The sequence below is a fragment of the Montipora foliosa genome, chromosome 1 (genome assembly GCF_036669935.1).
Source record: "Montipora foliosa isolate CH-2021 chromosome 1, ASM3666993v2, whole genome shotgun sequence".
Lineage (NCBI taxonomy): Eukaryota > Metazoa > Cnidaria > Anthozoa > Scleractinia > Acroporidae > Montipora > Montipora foliosa.
This window is the reverse complement of record NC_090869.1, coordinates 5,502,336-5,522,335: the sequence shown is the minus strand read 5'-3', so window position 1 is coordinate 5,522,335 and position 20,000 is coordinate 5,502,336. Positions and strand designations below refer to the sequence as shown.

General features: G+C 39.0%; 2 protein-coding genes and 2 non-coding genes across 5 annotated transcripts in view; 2 read left to right on the top strand and 2 right to left on the bottom strand.

Moving 5' to 3' along the window:
• The window catches only part of LOC138007041 (uncharacterized), a 28,596-nt gene extending 13,076 nt beyond the window's left edge, over positions 1–15,520 (top strand). For both annotated transcript variants that reach the window (XM_068853834.1, XM_068853755.1), the window contains exons 5-9: positions 1,542–1,994; positions 4,064–4,156; positions 4,805–4,948; positions 11,202–11,373; positions 13,197–15,520. In XM_068853834.1, coding sequence (XP_068709935.1) covers positions 1,542–1,994; positions 4,064–4,156; positions 4,805–4,948; positions 11,202–11,373; positions 13,197–13,237 — 903 coding nt within the window. In that variant the 3' untranslated portion in view covers positions 13,238–15,520. The remainder of the gene's footprint in view (positions 1–1,541; positions 1,995–4,063; positions 4,157–4,804; positions 4,949–11,201; positions 11,374–13,196) is intronic.
• Positions 91–163, bottom strand: Trnas-uga (transfer RNA serine (anticodon UGA)). The gene has a single exon. It is a non-coding gene; the product is annotated as a tRNA-Ser (tRNA).
• Trnas-uga (transfer RNA serine (anticodon UGA)) lies at positions 343–415 on the bottom strand. The gene has a single exon. It is a non-coding gene; the product is annotated as a tRNA-Ser (tRNA).
• Positions 15,521–16,117: 597 nt separating the features above from the next.
• LOC138006319 (myosin heavy chain, clone 203-like) overlaps positions 16,118–20,000 on the top strand; it is a 10,526-nt gene continuing 6,643 nt past the window's right edge. Inside the window, exons 1-4 of the mRNA XM_068852613.1 lie at positions 16,118–16,201; positions 16,290–16,625; positions 16,829–16,893; positions 19,186–19,487. Coding sequence (XP_068708714.1) covers positions 16,890–16,893; positions 19,186–19,487 — 306 coding nt within the window. The 5' untranslated portion in view covers positions 16,118–16,201; positions 16,290–16,625; positions 16,829–16,889. The remainder of the gene's footprint in view (positions 16,202–16,289; positions 16,626–16,828; positions 16,894–19,185; positions 19,488–20,000) is intronic.

The window sequence follows — 20,000 nt, the reverse complement described above, 5'->3', positions numbered from 1 at the left end:
TGAACTGCGGATATGAAATCAAGTGAAGCTATGATCTTCGCAGTTATGAGAACAATTTTTGCAATTGCGTAGAGAAGCCTGAAAAATTCAGGACTTCAACGGGGTTTGAACCCGTGACTTCGCGATTCAGGTGCGACGCTCTAACCAACTGAGCTATGAAGCCACTGACGTTGGGAGCTGGTCATTTGTGGGTTCTAATGGTCCCATGAGGAATAAATCAATGATGAAATGGTATATGAAATGAATCATATATGAACTGTGGATACGAAATCAAGTGAAGCTATGATCTTCGTAGTTATGAGAGCAATTTTTGCAATTGCGTAGAGAAGCCTGAAAAATTCAGGACTTCAACAGGGTTTGAACCCGTGACCTCGCGATTCAGGTGCGACGCTCTAACCAACTGAGCTATGAAGCCACTGAAGTTGGGAGCTGGTCATTTGTGGGTTCTAATGGTCCCGTGAGGAATAAATCAATGATGAAATGGTATATGAAAAGAATATTGTACCATCCACTTCAAGTTCATTTGATCTGGATATTTCTGAGGAAATGTTTAATAGCCAGTATTGATTTGCCATCCACTGCAAGTTCTCATCTCTCTTATAAGTCTGATGAAACTCAAGCAAGTTTAAGTTTGGCATCTGGTGCACACATTGTTGTTTAAGAATGTAGCTGCAAATGCTCTTTTTAACAACTGTAGAGATTAAAAGACACTGCACTGTCAGGAATAAAATAGTTGTGTGTCTGTCGTTTTTGCATCCTTGTTTAATTGCTGTAATACGGAGGTGTCTGCAAATTTCCCCACCCTCCTCCTCTTTAGTGGTGCTGGCTATTTCCTCTTTCAGCTCACCCTATACCTTATGCAATGAGGCATAGGGTAGCTTATTAGGCAAATGTGAATTAATTACTATAATGTATTAAGTTCAGAGAATACAGAAGACTAATAGGCTAATTAGTATTCTCTATCAAATTCATACAGAATACTTATTTGAGAGCAATAATTCATTATAAATTTATTAACCCCAGTTTTTCCCTGCTACCTTTTCAAGCCCTCCCCAAGCTTTCAGACAGTAACAGTTTGTATTGGGTTTACTATGATATTCATGTGACTCAAATTGCATTTTTGGATTGGCTTACTCCTTCATGAATTATTGTTAATGAATTTTATAAGTAATGTTTTCTATTAAACACTGGGTACCCTTGACAAATTGATTAAAATATGTGGACTAATATTTTGAAGCAAATAAGAGATTGAAAGAGTTTTGCTCTTAGACGAAGAATACCTGTTAGGATCCTGGCATTCACCAAACTACCACAGATATTGGTGCCTATCTGGTTGAAGCCCTTACTTTTTTTCTTGTTTTAAATTGCCCATGTGAGGGCAATGATGGATAATATTTTCTACTGTAACAGTTCATGTCATTACATATTTCACGTTTGATTTGATTGGCCAGGATTGTTGTCCTGTTTATTGCATGGATGCACACTGTCAGTTATGTTAGCTGAGAAAACAAAACCATTAATAAACTTTATTTTGTTTATAGTGTTTGGACTGTAATGCATTGAGGCAACAGCATAAACGTCTGCGAAAAACTGAAGAATTTCTTAAAGACTTGGAAATGAAGCGCAACATGGTAAAAGACTTGCTTGGTGTGATAAAACAGCTGCAAGACCATCTATGCACTCAGCATCAAGTCATTTCTGAGCAGAAATTTAGCTGTCATAACTGTGGCCAATACACTATCAAACAAGATCTGGTACAGAAAGAATTGACTCTCCTTCATCATGAGTTGCAAAGAATGATACAGAGTAATCAAAGAATTTCAGTCAGCGGGATTCCTGCTGATAGAATCTACAACTTGGCAACAAGAACATATTCTGTATGTGAGGAGCATGTAGAGATGCATATGCAAAGCAGAAATCGACGCAGTTCCTGTCAACATTCTGAGGACAGTGCAGACTCTGATGACAATGAAATTATGGAAGGGCCATTAATGGTAAGCAATGCGTTGACAGTTGATCTGAATATTTCTTTTCAGTTAAAAGCTTGCAAGCTCTTCAGAATCATGTTCATTCATAAGAATACCTATTTACCAGTGGTAAATGATGCTGTGAAAAATGGTCATGCTTAGTCAGGCTTATCTACAATGATTTGGTTTTATCAACGGAGTTGATAATGTAAATTGGCCACCGTACAGAGATTCTAAAAGCTGACGTTTCGAGCGTTAGCCCTTCGTCAGAGCGAATCGAGGGATTATGGGTTACGTGTAGTTTTTATAGTAGAGTAGGAGCTACGCTATTGGTGGTAACATGGCAACGTGAAAAATAGGAATATATTAGTTAAATGAAAAGCGTTCGTTAATACCGTGAGGATTAAGGGTGCCGATTTGAAAGATGAATTTTTGTTCCAGATTCTTGCGGCTTTCCGTCGTACCTAGATGTAGGGAAAGGCCGCAGACAGCCATGTGTTTTTTGGAGTGGTTAGGCAGATTAAAATGGCGAGCGACTGGCTTGGATGCATCCTTGTCATTCTTCTCAACATCGCGAAGGTGTTCGCGGAATCGGTCACCTAGTCGTCTACCTGTCTCACCAATGTATAATTTATTGCATAACGTGCAGGTTATGCAATAAATGACATTTGCGGAGGTACATGTGAAACGATCGGTGATCTTAACAGATCGCTTAGGTCCCGATACCTTGCTAGTGTTAACAATGAAAAGACAAGTTTTGCATCGTGAGCGAGCGCATTTGAAAGTGCCGGGTTGCTCGTTAGTTTTGAGCGCGCTTCTAACTAAAAAGTTGCCTACGTTTTTGTCGCGTTTGAATGAAATAAGTGGAGGTTGCGAAAAGATTCTACCAGTCTCGGGATCATTTTGGAGTAATTTAAATTTAAATTTAAATTTGTTAACACTAATTTACATTTGTTTAAAATGTAATTTGAGTAATTTAAATTTTGAGTAATTTAAATTTGAGTAATTTAAATTTGTTAACACTAGCAAGGTATCGGGACCTAAGCGATCTGTTAAGATCACCGATCGTTTCACATGTACCTCCGCAAATGTCATTTATTGCATAACCTGCACGTTATGCAATAAATTATACATTGGTGAGACAGGTAGACGACTAGGTGACCGATTCCGCGAACACCTTCGCGATGTTGAGAAGAATGACAAGGATGCATCCAAGCCAGTCGCTCGCCATTTTAATCTGCCTAACCACTCCAAAAAACACATGGCTGTCTGCGGCCTTTCCCTACATCTAGGTACGACGGAAAGCCGCAAGAATCTGGAACAAAAATTCATCTTTCAAATCGGCACCCTTAATCCTCACGGTATTAACGAACGCTTTTCATTTAACTAATATATTCCTATTTTTCACGTTGCCATGTTACCACCAATAGCGTAGCTCCTACTCTACTATAAAAACTACACGTAACCCATAATCCCTCGATTCGCTCTGACGAAGGGCTAACGCTCGAAACGTCAGCTTTTAGAATCTCTGTACGGTGGCCAATTTACATTATCAACTCCGTTGATAAAACCAAATTTTTGTATACTACTTCCCCACCGACGCAGCACCACAGTTTCTTTAGAAACTACCCCTTCATTCATTTATCTACAATGATGTATGTTTTATTTTGTTGTGAATTGTTATATGTATCATGTTTCTTTGCTGTTTTGTTTGCACAGAACTCTCTGATTTCAACTTGATTGATGGATATTGAATTACTTGTACATTATAGTTTCAGATGACACGTGAAATATTAGTCTTACAATTATTTAACTTTTTCGAATCAACATTGAGTGGTAAATTTGCTAGTTTTAACACTTTGATGTACAGCTTACTTAAATATTGTTGCAAAATTATGTAAACCACTGCAGGCTGGGATTTGTTTATGACTTGAGATTTGGAGCTCCTATGGATTGCATCACTGATGGTAATAATATTGGAAAGGGTAATATAATTATTATAATTCTAAATTGTTATATTGAAAGAGGAAAAAATTGGTATCTGTTTGACATTGATTTGATGTAGTTTTGTTACTTCTTCTTCTTGTACTCTGCAGTGTGCATTAAATGTGATCATGGGTATTCGGAGGCGACGCAAAGCAACGCAGTCAATGAAGACCAAAAAGACTCCTGGTAAAGAAAAACTGAAGGTATATATATTTTTTACACCAATGCTGCCCAAGGCATAGGCTGCTTAACACATTAAGTCTAAAAAACACAGTCTTCCAAGACAACAAGAACACTCTGAAGTTAAAGAAACAATCTCATCCTATCATTTGCATTTTCACCCCCATGTGACCTGTCTAGCGTGATTGAACAAAAGTGAACTGCCTGTGATGGAACATTTCTGGCACCACTGGAACCAAAAACTTGAATTGGAAGGCCTGATTTACTCCACAAAAGACCACATTTATTGAAGTCTTTTGCACTGTGGGTGTGGTGCTTATTTGAGAACAAATCACTACATATTTATTTAACAAAAACCTCGTGAAGATCAATGAGTATGAGCTAATGGAGACTATGGTGAGTGAGTATCGTCTGTGGGCTTAAATTGGCAAGAACCACGTCACGCAGTCACATAGTCAAATCATCACAAATAGGTATAATTTGGGGTTCAAAATTAACTTATAGCTATCTGATTTTTTGTGGGCTTCATTTGGGTGTCACATGGTCTCTATCTTTCACAGATGATGTATTTATCATATTTCTCACAGCTTGATGTATTTCTCACATACCATAATAAATAACTCTTAATTTAACCATGATCTGGATGCTCACATTTTAAATTTTATTTTTAGCTTGCGAAATCCAACAGCAATCCGCTTTCATCTGATAGCAATAAGCTATCACATAGAGAAAGCTACTTTTTGGCTCAGGAAAATCCAGTCAGGATGCCAAACCTGTACACGTGTGGTGACTGGTCTGGGGTCCCTTCACATAAGGTACATGACTGTATTGTTTATTGCAAATGTGGGTCTTATTTTTAATGCCAGTTGTTGTTTATAAAATAATTCAGATCTTTTTTTTATGCTTCAATTTCTGTCATTTACTACTGTAAAAGATTTCACTCACTAACATGAATATTGTTAATAAATTATCTGAGTTATGGAATGGCATATTTAACAATTAATTATTCGGTGAAGACAAGGTGAAGATCAGTGAATAAAAGTTACTGAGACGAAATCGAGGTTTTTATTCACCGATATTCACTGAGAGCCAGAGGTATATAATTGTTTTAGTATCATTACATAGGTAATATTTGTAAAAATATGCATTTTCTTTAAGTCAATTAATTTCTTCGTCTGACACCTCTACAAAGTGGCTTGCGGCCATTTTGAAAAACCGTTTAGGTGATTATCACGTAATAATTACCTCAAGTGCAACCAATCAGCGTAGAGAATTTTCAATAATCACCTAATATTCAGGGCTCGACACTAACGGTAGCCAACTAGCCACAGGCTAGTGAAAGTTCAGTTTTGGCTAGTAGATTTTGAGCTTCCCCTAGTACCATTGGGGCTTGTAAATATTGTGAAGCAGTGGAGTTCGGGACGAAAACAAAAATGAAAATTATTTGATATGGATAAGGCAAAAGGAGATAACAGAAACTAACAGCAGAAAACTGTGAGCGGATTCTATGGGATTTACTGCCTATAAAAAATGATAAGTTGAAAAAAAAAAAGCTGAAGAGGAAACCATCGCGGATTACACTTTCCTCACGCCACGTTACGAACCATTAACAGCCCAGTCAAAATGTTTTTGAGTAGTAGGCAAGCTGGCTATAGTAATAGGCAGCAGAGGCAAAAGGATTTGCATGGTAGGGAGTTCAGGGCCATGCTCTCCCGGAAAATTTTGAAAATGTTGGCTTCAAATTGTTGCATCTGGTGCATTTTAGGCTAAACTGAGCCCCTATTAAGATAACAGTAATAAAGAGTCACACAAGACCTTCAATTTCCAAACTGAAGTTATATTCCGCCGGAAGCATTATTTGGAAAAAGGATAACTATAGTACAAGCAAGTACTTCTCAACTGTGAAAGTGAGAAACAATTAGAATTTCAATCGATTTCAATTAAACTCTTTAAATCGTTTGAGCAATATATTATCTCTATGCAAAGCTATGGGTTTCCGGGGCTACATACCTGATACCGTACGGAAAAATTTAGAAATTTGCGGAGTCCCTGCGCCAACGTCACGAGGTCGTTTGGATGCCATCTTGTTGTACTTGCAACAACCATGACCGGCAGAAGCGATCGTGTGCGGCTCGGGGTTACCGGGGTTACGTGATGTATTTTTTAGTTACAATTTGAACTAAAAGTTTAGAAGAGACCTTATAGCCTGAGAAACGATGAACGCTAAAAGTACGCAGTCGAAATGTAGTGATTAAACGGACAATATAGTAAGAATGATATAATACTTTATAAGTATAATTTGTACTTTACAGTAATGAACAAGAACTCGAAACAACCTCGTCCTGAATACAAGTCCCACAAGCGTGAAGTAAGCGGCAGATATTTCATTGTAAGCAGCCAAATAGCCGGCTGCCGGCATATTTTGACTGGGCTGCATTAATCACGTGTGAAATCATGCGGAACTTCTCGGCTGCCCAACAGTTTGATCGACAGTCAGCACTACAAACGTCACAAAAAGATAAGAATGACAGAATTCCATTCACCCTCACTTTCCATCCTCATAATCACGCAGTTAAAAGTATCATCTTCATAACTTTAAATTACTCCAAAATGAGACTTGTAGAATCTTTTCGCAACTTCCACTTATTTCATTCAAACCCGACAAAAACGTAGGCAACTTTTTAGTTAGAAGCGCGCTCAAAACTAACGAGCAACCCGGCACTTTCAAATGCGCGCGCTCACGATGCAAAACTTGTCCTTTCATTCTTAACACTAGCAAAATATCGGGATCTAAGCGATCTCTTAAGATCACAGATCGTTTCACATGTACCTCCGCCAATGTCATTTATTGCATAGCCTTTACGTTTGGGGAGACAGATAGACGACTAGGCGACCGATTCCACGAACACCTTCGCGATGTTGAGAAGAATGACAAGGATGCATCTAAGCCAGTCGCTCGCCATTTTAATCTCCCTAACCACTCCAAAAAACACATGGCCATCTGCGGCCTTTCCCTACATCTAGGTACGACGGAAAGCCGCAAGAATCTGGAACAAAAATTCATCTTCCAAATCGGCACCCTTAATCCCCACGGTATTAACGAACGCTTTTCATTTAAGGACGTGCCAACTATTGTTATTATTAAAGCTGGAATACGCGAACGAAATCTGGGACCCATAATACCAGAAGGACACCCATGTTGTTGAGGTGATTCAGAGGAAGGCCGCTAGATTTTGTATGAATAATTATCGCCGTGAAAGTAGTGTAACAGAACTTATCAAAACACTTGAATGGGACTCATTGCAACTAAGACGTAAACAGGCTAGATTATCTCTTATAGTACAAACTAAATAATAATCTAATAGATATTTACCTTGAGAATTTATTATCCCGTAATCATGAATTACGTACACGTCGCAGTCATGTTTTTAAATATAAGGTCCCAATGGCCAAAATAGACTCTTTTAAATTTTCTTTCTTTCCAACAACTATTGCTGAATGGAGTACTCTCCCAAGTGACGCTGTAAATTCTAGTTCTCTTAATATTTTTAAATCGAAAATTAGTACCATTCCATTTTAATGTTTATATTTTTAATGTTAATATCTTTATATTTATTTATTTATCTGTGATTGTACATATTATTGACAGTTGGTGTGATACCTTTTAAGGTTTTACCGACTCTAATAAATGTAGATGTAGATGTAGAATTCGGTTGTTGGTTAGAGCGTCGCACCGGTATCGCGAGGTCACGGGATCAAACCCCGTTGAAGTCCTGGATTTTTCAGGCTTCTCTACGCAATTGCAAAAATTGCATTCATAACTGCGAGGATCATAGCTTCACTTGCTTTTCATTTAACTAATGTATTCCTAGTTTTCGCGTTGCCATGTTACCACCAATAGCGTAGCTCCTACTCCACTATAAAAACTACGCACTATCCATAATTCCTCGATTCGCTCTGACGAAGGGCTAACGCGCGAAACATCAGCTTTTAGAATCTTTGTGATAAAACCAAATTTTTTTATGCTGTTTCCATAAGGGCGTAACTCCGTCGCAAACAATCGCAACCCCCTTCCGAGAGCTTGATCGCAAACAGTTTGCGTAAATGGAAACACCTTTTACATTCATCCCCGATCAATCGCCGGTGATGGCAAACAAGACGCAAGAGATAGAAAATTTTCTATCGTTACGTCTTGTTGGCGACGAGTAGCAATGCAAAAGCGAGGAAACAGCGATATTGAAACAATCGTAAACTATTTCTGATTGTTTGCAATCATTCGACGATATTTTTGTGCACGTGATACGTTTTGACGAATTAGAGGCAAGTATAAGTAATGAAAATGGCGTCCGAGTATGATTGTGGCAATGAGGATACTCCTCAAACCGTGTGAATTTAATGAATATTTTAAGGGAATACCCTGCCAAATGTACCTGTAGTAAAGTACTTGATCACAAAGAGCCAGTTCCTACAGTATGTGGTACCGGTTATGCTGCAGCCGTTGCTGCTCCTCGAAAATGCATCGGACCCAGTATCGATGACGTCTCTTGACACTTCCTCTCTGCCTTCTTCTTCGCAACAATTCCAACATAAGAAGAAGTTGAATGCGACACAAAAACTAATTCTGCTTTTATTTTTGCGCCCTTTTCTTACGATGTCACGAGATCAAGTTACGTAAAGCAATCACGCATATGGAAAACTTATGGAAAACAGGATCGCAAAAACAAACGCAAAAAGTGTTTGCGACTGTTTGCGACGTTGTTACGTGTATATGAAAGAGGTCACGTACTTGTTTAGAAATTGTATCCAGATATCATTTATTTCAAATTTAAAAAACGTAAGGTGGGTTCATACTAGCGGACTAAGGATACCTTAAGTACACTTGAGCCCTACTTCAGATGTGAACGGCTTTAATTTCAGCTCAAGTAGCCTACTTTGTGGCCATGGTAATGCATTGCCTTCAAAGAAGCCGAAGTACACTCTCAAGTCTAGTTCAGACCATCCTTACGAGCTTACTTATCTACTAACAAAACACATTCCGGAAACGGACGTCAATCAAGCATGAAATTCGGGAAATTCAGAGCACACAAACACGCGAACACGCAAAATTTGCTTCTACTTCGACGAAAAACGACTGTGAATGAATCCGTATAGATCTTACCAGGGGATGGATGAGGACAACTTTTTAGACAAAGACCGTATGTAAGTCTTTATGCTGTGTTTGATTGACAACACGATTACCTTGAAAGCATACTTTGAACTCTAATATGAACGCTCATCACGGTAAGTAAACATGGACGATCTTAAGTGTACTTGAGCTCGGGTTTACTTAAGGTGTACTTACTCCGCTGGTATGAACCCACCTAATATGGAGCGAGTTATCTCGTTTACTAGGAATGGTGAATCTCACATAAAAAGAGAGAAAACTTGCTTGCGAGCACTGTGGCCGCCGAATATTAATTGTCTCCGAAAACCATTCACGCATTAAACGCACGGATTGCTGCTTGAAACTATTAAAAAGAAAGTCTTATATGAGGGCAAGTCTGTCCTTTTGAATTTCAGGACAAAATTTCAGTCGCAAATAGCTCTAATCAAAAGAACAGCCTTTCCACAGACTTCCAAACGAGCAGTTTAGTTTTATGATAAAAGGTGTTTATAAAAAACGTTGAAACTGATCTAGATAAAAAATTATTAAAAACTGAATTTTCGACTGCAACTGCGGTCTTCATCAGAGTGACTAAAATATGCTGTTCGAGAGCAATATGCTAAAACTAAAATAAGAAGTTACTTTATCCCCTAGGGCTTCAATAATGTCTTATAGACAGAAGGGAATGGCTTCCGCTCGTTCACCGCATTTTTGTCTATTGTGGAGTGCCATGATTCCAAAAAGACTCTTTTGTGCCAATTATTGACATTCTTTTCTAGAATTTCCACATAGCCAGTGTCAATGTCATGGTCAGTGGTTTCGGCGTGATCTTTTATTGCCGACTCTTTGTTATTATTTAGTTCCTGGTTTATGCTCCCCGCCACGTGAATTCCATGATCTCTTTGTTTCCCCAATGTATGTGAAATCACACGATCGGCATTTAACCTTGTACACAATGCCTTTTGTTTTCGTTTCTTTTGCTACCTTGCCATACGTAAAGGGCGTTTTAGAACAAGTCAGAAATGTGCTTAACAAAGCGAACATAAAAACTCCTTTCAAGGCTATAAGAACACTCGCCCATTATTTTAGGAAACCAAAGGATCGCCCAAAAGAAACGAAAAGAATGTCAATAATTGGCACAAAAGAATCTTTTTGGAATCATGGCACTCCACAATAGACAAAAATGCGGTAAACGAGCGGAAGCCATTCCCTTCTGTCTATAAGACATTATTGAAGCCCTAGGGGATAAAGTAACTTCTTATTTTAGTTTTAGCATATTGCTCTCGAACAGCATATTTTAGTCACTCTGATGAAGACCGCAGTTGCAGTCGAAAATTCAGTTTTTAATAATTTTTTTTTTATCTAGATCAGTTTCAACGTTTTTTATAAACACCTTTTATCATATAATGGATACTGATCGCCCATCAAGTATTTACAAGTTTAGTTTTATGTACGGTTTATTTCTTGATTTACTTTATTCCCCGTTTTCCATGCTCCAGTGCATTTGTGAGTTGCAAAGTTTTGACAACGGTTCTGTGAGAATTGGCCTCAAGGCCACGAGAATTTTGCCTTTGTGAGAAAAATACGGGAAACAGTACACTCCCGCATATTTGCGCCACTGTTGGGAGGATGGATATGAGAATATGAAAGTATTTACTGAAAGCGCGAGTTGTGTTTGGAAATGTGGAATTTTGTTCGTGATAGTTTTTACAAGTGAATGAAACTGCGCATAACGAGACTTGCTGGTGCAAATTTAGATTTGGCTAGTGAAATCAGACCTGATACTAGCCACTAGTGAGCTAAAAAGTTAGTCTCGAGCCCTGGCCTATGTAATTATAGTAAAGTAAAATACTGTCACATTTAAGATTTGGAGGATGTGAGTTCGTCTGATACAGTTTTTTCACCTTTTCCTTATTTATCTTCAGATGTCCTCTGATTTCAAGGTGTCAGCAAATTTACTTGCTAAGCCTGGAAACACAAGTAGCTCTTCCAGGGGAAAATCTCAACACACCAGGAGCTCTACAGTTCGGCAAGTTCAACATTTAACAAATGCAGTCAATATAAATCATCGTTCGCTGTCAGTGCAGTGGCTGAAAGGTAAAAACTGAACCATTTACTTATAAAACAGTATAAAGACTATAGAGAACAGTTTACAGGTTGGCCATCATATGTTCTAGACAGAAAGGTGTTACTGTTTGAACATAGTGGCTCCTCAAATGTTTAAAACAAACCAACTGAGCTATGCCAATAATTGTATGTGTGGCTTTTGTTTGGGTAATGTTGCTTGATCTAAGACCGCTTTAGAATCTGAGATGATTGCTTCATAAATGCACAAAATAATATTCAAATATATAATATTCAAATGGATTGTGACAATATTGAGTATTCCCTTTTTTTATGATATCCGGTGATGTCATACCGCGCACCGGTGGCTCAGTTGGTTGAGCACCGGACCATCACGCGGGAGGTCGCGAGTTCAACTCCGGCTGGACCAACACTCAGGGTCTTTAAATAACTGAGGAGGAAGTGCTGCCTTTGTAACTAAATCTGCAAATGGTTAGACTCACAACCCTTCAATGTTCATAATCCTGTGGGACGTAAAAGAACCCACACACTTGTCGCTAAGAGTAGGGCACGTAGTTCTTTAAATAACTGAGGAGGAAGTGCTGCCTTTGTAACTAAATCTGCAAATGGTTAGACTCACAACCCTTCAATGTTCATAATCCTGTGGGACGTAAAAGAACCCACACACTTGTCGCTAAGAGTAGGGCACGTAGTTCCCGGTGTTGTGGTCTGTCCTCTGTTGTGTATCATGGTTGGGAGGGTAAAAAAAAGGGGCCACAGTAATTGGCGCAAGCTGTTGTGGTGCTCTGCCAGCTTGACTGGCAAAGTTAATAAAATAAAATGAAATAAAATGATGTCGTCTTCAAGTAATCAGTGATCGTGAAACACATCGCACCTGAGTGAGAAACTGGTCAGAAAAGCACGCCAGCAGCACTTAACATTCTGTGGAAAAACTTAAGCAGCAGTTATGGGCAATTTGCTCAATAAGCTAAAATAATGCCGGAAAAAAATAACAAAAACATGGCTTAATTTTGTTAAATACAAAAGATTTCGGGGAAAAAAGTTTTAGAGGATTTTTGTCCTTCCAGCGGTTATCAGTCACACGTGCCCCTCAACGACATTTTTTCTTATTTCGAAAGTAAAATTTAGGTGGACGTCGATCAAATGTTTCCATAAAAAAAGACCTGTTCTCGTGGTGGCAGTTGAATCAATTCGTCATGGTATCATTTGATTGACGTCCACCTAAATTTTACTTTCGAAATATGAAAAATGTCGTTGAGTGGCGCATGTGATAACCGCTGTAACCGCTTTTTGTGATAACTGTTGAGGATTTTCTATTCTAGCACTTGACAAAGTCCTTTTGACTTATGGCTGTTTCTGCTTAGGTGGGCTTGTACACAATAAGCCTTTTTAACGACGTCACGCCAAGCTTACCACTTTTCTGCTGCATGGAGAGAACAGGACAGCCACAACACCGGGGACTTCATCCCCTAATCTTCTCGAATAGTGTGTGGGTTTTTAACGTCCCACAGGGAACTTATGAACATGAAAAATCATTATTTTGTGGGACGGGACCTACGGTTTATAGTCCTTATACGAGAAGACTTGAAAGTTCAACTATTTGCAGTTAAAGGCAGAACTTTCTCCTCAGTTATTTTAACATCCTGAGTGTTGATCCGGACGGGGTCCGAACCCGCAACCTCCCGCATGACACAGCCGGATGCTCAACCAAAACTGAACCACCGGTGCGCTTTATACTCTAAATTTCCATACCTAAGTTAGGTCGGTGACACATCTTAGGAGCTTCGGGTTTACTTAACTGCTATTGAAGCTTTTTTCTTTGTCTTAAATTGCAGGACTGGAACCAGAGGAAGAACTAGACGATTTCATAATTTGAGTTGAAAGGGAGAAAAACGATCCCATTCCTGGAGATCGAGTAGAAATGGAGTCAGTTCTATATATTCACTGTACCTTAGGAACATTAGGGAGCTTAAGCAACGACAACGGCGACGGCAACGAGAACGTCATCTCAAAATATAAATTCGCGTTATTTTAATCGTTTCGTGACTATTTCAACCGTTTTGATATGACAAGGGTGTTGTAGTTCCTCAAAAGTGACACTCGTCGGAACGGCACTCAATTTAGGGGAGAAAATGGAAGTTTATCCTCAAGTGTTGACGTTCTTCATAAAACCTCAAATTTGGCTATTTCACGTTGTTGTTTTGCAGACGACGGCAAAGAAATGGACAAAAGTGAAAAACACACGTGCAGAGCGTGCAAAGCTATTGTTCTTGCTCACTTTCTCGTTGCCGTCGCGTTTTTGTTGCTTAAGCTCCCTACCTGATTATACACATGTGACGTACGTGACTTACATATTTGACATTTTGGATTCAACAATTGTCATACAAGGTGTCTTAATAATTACTTGGACATAAATTAACAGTGATACATTAATGTAATTAAGATTTGGCGTGTTATTGGTAAGATGTAGCATTTGTATAAACATGGCTGTGTTAAATGGTATTAGGGTAAAATTGTTGTGGTCTTTCATTGCTCCACGTTCATGGTACAATAATATTCATTGTCAGTTGTATTTTCTACGAAAGAAAAAATGGCAAAGAAAAAATATTTTTGAATAATTTCATTACTCTTCGCCTTTTCAACATGTTTATGTCTGTAAACAATTGCTGACGTTCACCATCAAACATGAACTCAGTTAGTAACCATTGTTTGTAACATGTAAAGGAAGTTTAATTCATAAAGGGAAACAAATGCAAAAAGCATGCAGAGAGTTACGTTCTTTCAGCCTATTGCTGATTAAGGATTCAAAGTAGTACGAGTGTTTGGAGCCCCTTAAAGTTTCAAATAACTCATTTAGTTGTAGCAATTTAAGTTAATGGAGCTAGATTTAGAAAATGTATATTAGAATCATCGTTATATAACGCTATGTCAGAAGACCAAATGATAGTAATGAAGTTTAAAGTAGATTATGGCAGTTTTACCAGTAACTGCCATTAGATTCACAGTGCAAAAACCTTGGCATACCAATCATGCCGAGACCAATTCTTCATGGCCTGTGATCCTATTTTTGATAGCGGGTATTTTTGTAGTAGTGTTGAATTATCTTTTTTACGGTAATATTTTACATTTACATGGGTTATGAGGCATGGCTTCCTGCCCAGATGTTTGTATGGGAACAAGTATTTAATTAGCCTGCCGAGCTGGCGGTTTAGTTTTTCGCTTTGAGCGATGAAGTAGCAAAGCGCCGAAAGGTATATATAGGGGCGCAAATAGAACTAAACCATTTTGTACTATTGTAAAAAAAATATCGGGAGGAATTAGCAGATATCAAAAATACCATAATACTCTTCGTTTGTCCCTCCAAAATTTTGCATAAGCATTGTTTCCATTTTCTCTTGGGACCGTTGTAAGTCCCAAGAGAAAATAAAAACAATTTTGGAGGTACCGGAAAGCATTGTGTTTTTGGTCGCTTGGGATTAGTCTTTATTTGGAGTTGATTTGTTTCTTTTGTTTTACGTAATTTGTGCTCCGGTACCTGCAGAAGCTGCCTATTTTTTCTCTGATGGTGCCATCAATTCTCGCCCACATTTCTGTTTAGAGAGCAAGATTGTAACGAAACGCAGGTCTTGTATAATATGTGAAAGAAACTTGTTGTTATTATGATGCAGATTACGTTTTAGTTTTATATATTCAGCACGAACGCATGTACACTAATTTTGTACCCATTTTCTGCACCAAAATGTTTGATGGTTTTAGTAGGGCAGTGCCCTGTGAGCCCGTAGGTGGAAAATGTTTTCTTTTGCAATACGGTTCATTTAAATGTCAATTAGTTAAAAAAAAAAATGCAGACCTCTCATTTGTTACTTTGCAAATGATAAGGTATGAGCGATGATTTAACTCCTAGGCTACTAGTTTCTTTAGGAAATCAAAACGGGTCGTCGCTGAACTCTCTTCTTTCTACCTCTCATATCAAATATCATTCACTTTCTGTTGTGTAACTTACTATGGTTGAACCATTGCAAGGAAAGAGTATAGTGAAATACTATGTAGATAAAATTGACGATCAGAGGCTGGCCCTCAGTGCGTCTCGTAGCATCACTATAAATATAGGCTCTGTCAACTTCTTTGTAAACAATAAAACTTGTGCAAAAGATGGGAATATTGTTTGCGTTTGGGGACAGGTTTGGAAACGTTGCAATTCGTAAGTTCTAACTGGACACCAAGAAGAGAAAAGGGTGATTAACGGTTTGAGTAAAACTGAAATTGTCTCATGAGGGTACATTGCATTCTCATCGACAAAGACAGCAGAATTGCCAACTTCGCACAGTCGAAGTAAACGGCTTGGAACCGCGGTACTTAAGGAAAGATGTAATGGCAGTACTTCCACAAGGATACGGAAGATAATTGCTTTGTTTGAGATTAACGGACGTTCCCGCGCCACGCAAGGTTTAATTTCCACGTCCTACTGAGCTCAGTGGATGACAAAACTTCAACCTTCGTGCCCCTGCCTTCCTTTATTTTTCTGGAATCTGCAAAAATCTAGTAGACACATGACCAGCCGCAACCAGGGTACTCTCTTGAGGGAGGAGAGAGAGGACCCTAGGAACGAGGTTGCAATATTAATGCGTTTTCATGTGTTTTGCTTTAAATTTATGCGAATATATCGTGACACAATTCGCTCGAGTGACTTTATGAGAGAGTCCTTCGTTCACCGACCTTGATAAGTGTGCGCGGGATGAACCCGCTTCAGCACAAGGAAATGACGTATGAACGATAAAGGTGGCTTCATTTTGCTAAGATACGATATCAAAAGATAACTGAGAAATGTGCTCGCATGAAGGTCAGTTTTAATTTAATTTAAATTACGAAAATTTGTAAATTATTTCCACATTTATGCCATTTTCTACTTTTCCCTACATGGAAAAAAGGTGGCACGATTCGCGTTGACCATCGGAGTCGTTCGCACACCTTCAGTACAAGGAAGTGAACACCCAGTTTACCAGTTTCAGCACCCTTCAGCGCAACGGGAAGTGACAATTATGATAATGGCCCTAAAAAACACTTTTTACGATACCCCTACGTCCCTTGCATTTTCATCGCCGAGGACCTGGTTTTGCTGGATAATACAAGACAAATCTTTAGCTGGCAACACAAGCACCGCTTTTGGAGCACGTAGCTGCGGAATAGATCATTTCACTAAGAATTTAATTTGTTTAGCTTCAACTCTATGTGGATATGTAACTTATGCAAAGGAAAATTACAAGGTAAGTACCCGACACTGTCTCTTTAGTCAATTCTGCTCAGAATGTGAAAGCATCTATTTACCGCTTTATTTACAAACACGCATGAATGCTGGACCTTGCTCACGAATCTCGAACAGCTCTGGCGTCATGGTTTAATTTCAAAATAACAGTAATCAACTGCGATGTAATTTGCAAACTGCGATTACTTCCTTTTTGATCTTCAGAGCGTTCTGCTATAAACCGCATTGAAGCAAGCGGAGCTCACCTCCTTTTCGTTCCTTTACCATGAGTAAGTATTTAAACATATTCGTATTGGCTTTTAATTGTAGCCTATACAATTTTCAAAATATTGTTGCCGAAAAGCATAAATTTTGCATAGTATGCGGATTGGTAAGTCAACACAAGTCATGTCATCAGTTTTTCGAGTGCATCTACGTGCAGATTGTGTAAAGAACTTAATTGAGTTTTATCCCATTTTTAGACCTTATTTGCCGAGAAAATGCCTCACCTACAATCTTAATCAGCACCCAAGCAGACTTGATTAATATGGTCGACATAAGAACCCTCTGGAGTCTTGAATGGATTGGTCCATTTCTTTTGCGGTGTCATTGACCAAAAACGAGTGAAATTACTCGTTTACACACTCTCAAGTGAAGCGAAGGCTGCGCACTTGTCACCTCCGGAGCCGAACATCACTCCACAATTTGATATCCCTTCACAAGCAAAAGTCCTCAATCCCGATAAAATTCCCATTTCCATATATAATGTAGAACGAACAGGTATACAAATAACAAGTGTACAAAGTATACAGTCAACTAAAATATGTATCATCTAAAATCAAATCAATACAAAGTGCAAATATTAACAGTATTAACAGGGCCGTAGCCAGAAAAAAAAATGACTGAGGCAATGTCCGTGGTTAAATTATCTTCGGAAGTATTTTAAGTGTTTATGATGAGTACATATTAAAGACAACACTGGAATCACTCTTTATTTTAAAATTTCACGAAAAAATGACCCTGGCTGTTTGCCTCATACTGGCTACGCGCTACGGCCCTGATTAAGATATTTTTGTTATTAAGACAGATAAATAGTCATTTTCTTCTGAAAGTCTTTGGAGTAGGATGTTGTGGATTTTAATTTTAAAATTGGTTTTGGATAGATGGCGAATTTCACGAGGTAAAGTATTCCAAATTTTTACAATATTTCTTGAAAAGGATTTAATTTGTTTGTCAAGTCTTGAGGGTTTAACAAAATACTAATAGTCACCTCTCGAAGATGATGTTGTTTTATATGAATGAATGCTTGCTTTAAATAAATAAATTAGCAATATTAGAAGGCGATAAGTTGTTAGAGATGTCATGCATCAGAAAAGCAACTGAGTTAAAAGTACAGAAAATCGAGAGGAAGAAAACGAGACGAAACAAAGTAGGGTACAGCATGAGATTTGTAATCACCAAAGTACATCAGAAGCTATCAGACGGAGGGCACGTTTTTGGAGAAAAAGAATTTTGTTTCTACACCTGGCGGCGGCTCAGTCCACGCGACAGAAAGCCGAGAAGACCCTGGGAACTAGGTTGAGTAATAAAGTTCCCGGCCTGACTTGTCTCTTGCCGGTATGACGAAAATCGTTTTATCGGAATCGTCAACAAATAATTAAAGATCAACCTCCGAAGAAATAGGATACTTATCACTTTGTTCGGAAAACAAAGTATAGGATTCGACTCCGTTTTTGGATTTATGTGTTTTTTTCTGGTCGCGCTCTGGCAGCGCATGCGTAAGATTTCCCTGTCCCGCATTCTCGTACCCAGAGCTGCGATCCTCCAAGAGGATCGCAGCTCTGGGTACGAGAATGCCTGTCTCGTAGAAGGCAATCGCGATGACCATTAAACCACGTGACAGATTAATGGGGAAATATGTATTAAAGAATTGTTTGCATGAGGGGAAACAAGTTTTTGTGTCTTCGTTGCAAACAATGCAATATCCGGTTATCGTATGACTCTGTAACAGATGTCGTAATTTTATAATTCTCCCAGTAATGTTAAGAAAAAGTATTAAATATTTTTTTTGTAAACAAATATCCACGATCGCACTTAACCAGGAACCCATGACCCGGAGCCTACAATTCTACTGTGTTCGTGTAACGGCGTTTTCACAGACCGATTTATTTTTAGATTGAATTTCCCGCGAATGAGACTCCCACAGGAGCCCGATGACCAATTACATTAATTAAGCTGACGTCATAGGGTCACCGAACCGGAACTGCCTTTGTTTTTTGACCTAATTGGCAGGAAGGGCTAGTCTAAAAATAAACCTACTTGTGAAAACGCCGTTTCGCAGACGCTGTATGGAAGTTGCACGCTCCAGATGGGCCTCTGACTTAACCCTATCATTGGGTAAGGGAATGTGGACTGTGGACTTCGGACTACGGAATTGAAACTGGATATTTACCAAGATATTGTAACACAAAAAAACGCACTGAAATACTGTGAAGGAAGTTGGTTAAAAATCCTTCGAATAAAGTTTTGGCTACCTGTAGCCTCTTGTTTTACAATTTACCTTAATTTTGTTGCTTCTTCAGGCCAATCAGCTTGGAATCGAAACTACCCAGTGAGTGAAGCTGATCTTTATGGGCTGCCGGATGACATTGGGTCGCATAAGTGGAAAGATTTAGCACGTGCATTGGGATTTCATCGAGCCAGTATTGAAGCCATTCAACAGGAAAAAGGCAACTCTAAGGAATGCTGCATAGAGATCCTTGTTCGCTGGCTTCGCCAGAACGGAACAGGGGCCACTGCTGGAAAGCTCGCCGAAGCCCTAACGAAGATTGGACTTAAGAATTTAGCTGACAGATTCCCGATCAAACAAAGTGATACAAATCGAGTAAGTCTTTCTGACCTATTTTTCGGACTTCGGTCGTCTTTACCGAAACCGAGAGAAAATGAGGGACAGAGAGGGAGGCTCAGGGCGTTGGCCTGGATATGTCATGTCCACAAAAGTTATTTTTAGACGAGCGGAAGTCTTTGTTCTAGCGGAAGTCTTTCTTCCGAGACGTCCGAATGCAGTCTTGCCATCGCTGTCGTCGTGCCATGAACTGTCGCCTTCGCTATTCGTTTCTGACTCTGGTTCTCCGTTTAATTCACTGATGTCAGCCAGCGAGTCATTCGTGTCCACAGAAATAGTGGAGCTTATTTCTCAGCTGGAATTATCAGACCAGAAAAGCCATTTTCCGCGTTTCTGAAAGTCGTTTTCATCGGCAAACGTTAAGTCTACTTCATCCGCCATTACATGAAATCTTTGCTTTTCTTTCAAACATCAGACTGAGGTTGGCCTGCACGCGGACGTCTCGGAAGACAGACTTCCGCTAGAGCAAAGACTTCCGCTCGTCTAAAAATA